This window comes from Nicotiana sylvestris, chromosome 10, assembly GCF_000393655.2.
Source record: "Nicotiana sylvestris chromosome 10, ASM39365v2, whole genome shotgun sequence".
NCBI lineage: Eukaryota > Viridiplantae > Streptophyta > Magnoliopsida > Solanales > Solanaceae > Nicotiana > Nicotiana sylvestris.
In genome coordinates, this window is record NC_091066.1 from 129721965 (window position 1) to 129726347 (window position 4383).

The window sequence follows — 4383 nt, forward strand, 5'->3', positions numbered from 1 at the left end:
TTTTTACTATTTTTTCTCTTTGGTTATTCACTGGGTATATTATTAAAGCACATTTTGTATTGACTGTGGAGGGGGATTGACTGTAGAGGAGATGCAGGCTCTGTCGGGGAAGACGATGAGGAGTTAGAAGGGCCATAACTCTCTCATTTTAAGATTTAACACGTGTTATTTTTTAATTGGTATTGCTTGCCATGTCAATGGCAAGTGACATACACACGCTTAGCTTCGTTTAGCATTGTCAAATTTGTATTCAATAGACACATTTCATATTAGGATTAAGGGGTCGTTTGGTAGGAGGTATTAGAAAAAATAATGCAAGCATTAGCTCTGTGCATTACTAATACCTTGTTTGGTATATTTTTTCAACCTTTGTATAACTAATACTTGTATTAGTTATACATTATACTTGGTATTATGCTATGTATAAGCAATGCATTTGAAACCATGACATTAGTAATGCAAGGGTTTTTAATGCTTGCATAAACATGATTAAAGACTTAATTGCCCCCCTCAAATCCCTAATAAAAGCCTTTCCTCATATTATTAGCAAACAGATTTCCTCTGTACGCTTTGGCCATGGAAAAGCACAGTTGAATGCAGCCAAATCCTCTTCTTCTTCATTTTCCTCTTCAGAGATCAAAGTAACGTGTACAAGTAAAAGGATTTTCAATAATTTTGTTCTCCCCCCTCCTTTTGAATGACTCATGGAGTGAAGACACTAACTACTGGTTTCTTTGTTTATTTGGGGTGTGTTTCTATATTCAAGAACTACTATTTGAGGTATTTTGTAAAATTGGTTCTTATTTTCTGGTAATTTCATTCCCGGTGCTTCCTTTTGAAATGATTTGTTCTTTACTCATTGTTTTCTCTTTCTACCCCAATTTTACAAGTTGGGTATAGTTATTTCTCTACCAAATAGCATAGTATCAAATTTATGTGTATTCATTCTTTTCATTGTTGATGGAAAAATTAGGTGTTATTATGGATCTTCAACCACTATCAAGTACTGAATATATTATCCTTGAGGAGATAATGTGCCAGCAATTTCTTGTTGTCCTTATTTGCCTTTTCATGGCTAGTCATGGTCATTCTCTAAGAAGACGATGTCGAAACAGGCGAGAGATTAGATATTGTATGAGTGTTCGAGTACCGAAAATTATTTCTCACTTACATTGTATCATAAACAACAATGATAGTATATGTATCGATAAATTAAGAATGGATAGAAATGCCTTTCACACTTTAGTTATCTTAACTAAGGATATTGGAGGTTTGACCGATAGTAAAAGTATGTCAAGTAGCGAAAAGTTAGCAATGTTTTTAAATATCTTGGCTCATCATGAGAAGAATAGATCTATCAAGGTTGATTATATTAGATCGGGATGGAGCGTAAGTCAGGCTTTTAATGAATGTTTGAGTGCTATTCTCAAACTAACTCCATTGTTACTTGTTGATCCTAAACCGGTGCTTGAGGATGAGGTTGAAGATCGATGGAAATGGTTTAAGGTAGGTCAAAATTCAGTTTGGCATCTACTAATTTATGTATAAAACTAACTAAATGCAGTTTTTATAGTTTTACAAAGATTTTTTTATATTTTGAGATAACACTATAATTCATCTTATAGGGTTGTTTAGGTGCACTAGATGATACTTATATACAAATTAGAGTTCCATCCCAGTACAAACCAAGATACAGGACAAGGAAGGGAGAGATAGCAACTAATGTATTGGGAGTTTGTGATAGAAACCTCAATTTTACTTATGTGTTACCTGGTTGGGAAGGTTCAGCTGCCGACGGTCATGTATTACGAGATGCTGTAACAAGAAGGAATGGTTTAAAAATCCACGAGGGTATGCCATGTCTATGCTTTCAAGTTACATCACAAAAAGAATTAGATATGAAAGTAACTAAATTGTATTTCTATATTATAGGTAATTATTATTTGTGCGATGGAGGATATACGAACGGAAAAGGTTTTCTTTCACCTTATAGAGGATATAGATATTGGTTAAAGGATTGGCGAGGTGACAATCCATTGCCTCAATGTAAAGAAGAGCTTTTCAATATGAGACATGCTAGGGCTCGCAATGTTATTGAAATGACATTTGGTCTGCTGAAAGGACGCTGGGGAATTCTTAGAAGCTCTTCGTGGTACTCAGTTAAGGTTCATAACAGGATCATTAGTGCTTGTTGCTTGATTCACAACTTTATCCGCAGAGAGATGGAAGTGGATCCCTTAGACATTGATATGAAAGAACAAATGGAGTATCAACACGAAAATATTGATGTTGTTGAATCGTCCCAGGAGTGGACCACTTGGAGGGATGAGTTGGCTCAATCAATGTGGAATGCAAGATCTAACAATTGATCAATTTTCACAAAAAAAATTATTTGTTTCAAATGGAAGTTGAGAGCATTGGCAATATGCTACTTCACTGTATAGTGCTTATTGGTCTAAAATACAACCTGTTAGCTATATAAAACTTTTTCGACTTCATTAGCTCTTTTAAATTAGCCTAGTATAAATTGTATAGCTGCTAGACACTTCTAATTTTTTTGTGAGCTTAACTGCACATCCTTATGTACTTTCTACGTCTCTTGATGTCGTATGTTTTAATCTATAATGAAGACTAGTTGAATCAGTTGACGTTTGTGAGCTTAATTGCTCATTCTTCTATAATTGTAAAGTGTATTAGTATAAAAATGCATCTCTAATATATTGAAATCTTTCTGAAGCTACTATAATGTTTTGTTCTTCTTCCTGATTTTCTTGGTAATGTATTTCACAAGATTTTACAGGCAAAATGAATAGTCAAACATCTTCAAACAAGGTGTCAAAAAAATCAAGCAACTCAACATCTTCAACAAGAAGGATGTGGAATCCAGAAGAAGAACACACTCTTTTATATGGGTTGAAAGAGTTGTGTGTTAAGGGTTGGAGAGCTGATAATGGAACCTTTAGGCCGGGGCACTTGATGGAGTTAGAGCGCTACATACGCAAACAACATCCTAAAAGCGGATTGAAAGGTGATCCACATATCAAAAATAAAATAAGATATTGGAAGAGATGTTATGGAAGTATAGCTTCGCTAAAAAATCGAAGTGGTTTGGGATTTCAATATAGTGATGGAGCTATAATAGTAGACGATCCAAAATTTTGGGATGACTTTATAAAGGTAACTAATACTTTGCTATAAGTTATTACAATTTTGTTATGTTATATATGTATTTTTCTAATATGACATTGCTATATTTTTTTAATTATTTTCTAGATTGACCCACTAGCCAAAAATATGAATACTAAGAAATGGTCGATGTTTGAGGATTGGGAGGAAATTTTTGGCAAGGATAGAGTAACTGGAGAGTTCGCAGAAGGGCCGTTAGATGCTTCAGAGGAAATTCAAAAGAGTCAAACTCCAAAAGTTTGTAATGATATGAGTTTGGGATTTCCTATCGATATTGATGAAGATGAAGAAGCTAACGCTTATCATAGCCCTAAAGTATTTACTAGAGAAGCTGAAAATACCACTGGATATAGTGCATTTACTGAAGCTGAAAATGCCACTGAATTTAGTTCATTTTCGGGAGCTGAAAATGTCACTGGACCTAGCGCATTTACTGGAGCTGAAAATGCAACTGGACCTAGTGCCGGAGCATCTGAAAATGAATATCATGGATCCCAACAAACTCATAAACAAGGTGCGTATGATAAAAGGTCCTCTTCTAATGTAAACGAAAAAGAGAAAAGCAAGAAAAGAAAAAAAACAGTAGAGGATGATAATGAGACATTTCTCAAAGGTATGATGGAATTTATGAAAAACTTTACTGAAAGTCAAGACAAAAGAATGGGTGCCTTGATTGAAAAGATTGGGGATCGTGACCGATTCAATATTCGTGGTCAGATATATTCTATCCTTGAATCTCCCGTATTTGAGTTGTACACCATAGAGCAACGTATCAAAGCTTCAATGATTCTCTATGATGATGACAAAAAGATGGAATTGTTTTTACGTATGGGTGAATTTGAGCGCCATACAATGATGTCGATGCTCGTCAATGATAAACTATAAAAGTATGGTAAACTTGTGGATATAAGTGGTGGCACTAGTTTGATAGTTTTTTGCTTGGCTAACAACTTCAAAGTTTGACGATATTGCCATTTTTTTATACTTCTGGTTATTGGTGTGGGCAGGAGGAATCTAGATTTTTTGTGTAACTAATGTTTATTAAATAGCTCAACTCCAGTGTAAATGTTAAATACATATGTAATTATATAGCTGTTATAGTAGTTCTTCAAACCCTTTGTAGTCGTTTAACTTTTGAGATTCTATGATGTAATTATGTAAAGCTGCTATGACAGTTCTTTAATTTCTTTTTTTGTT

The 4383-nt window shown here is 34.3% G+C and overlaps 1 protein-coding gene across 4 annotated transcripts; it reads left to right on the plus strand.

Annotated features, from left to right (window-relative positions):
* The first annotated feature begins 552 nt into the window (after positions 1 to 552).
* On the plus strand, positions 553 to 4383 carry LOC104241877 (protein ALP1-like). Of its 4 annotated transcripts, XM_070160368.1 has the most exons (5): positions 586 to 780; positions 974 to 1506; positions 1626 to 1851; positions 1933 to 3177; positions 3274 to 4383. In XM_070160368.1, the coding sequence occupies exons 2-4, from the start codon at positions 982 to 984 to the stop codon at positions 2367 to 2369; spliced, it is 1188 nt and encodes a 395-aa protein (XP_070016469.1). In that variant the 5' UTR covers positions 586 to 780; positions 974 to 981; the 3' UTR covers positions 2370 to 3177; positions 3274 to 4383. The 4 variants fall into 4 exon arrangements, with proteins under 4 accessions (XP_070016470.1, XP_070016469.1, XP_070016471.1 ...); XM_070160367.1 differs by lacking the exon at positions 586 to 780 and having other exon boundaries at positions 836 to 1506; XM_070160369.1 differs by lacking the exons at positions 974 to 1506; positions 1626 to 1851 and having other exon boundaries at positions 553 to 780; positions 2792 to 3177.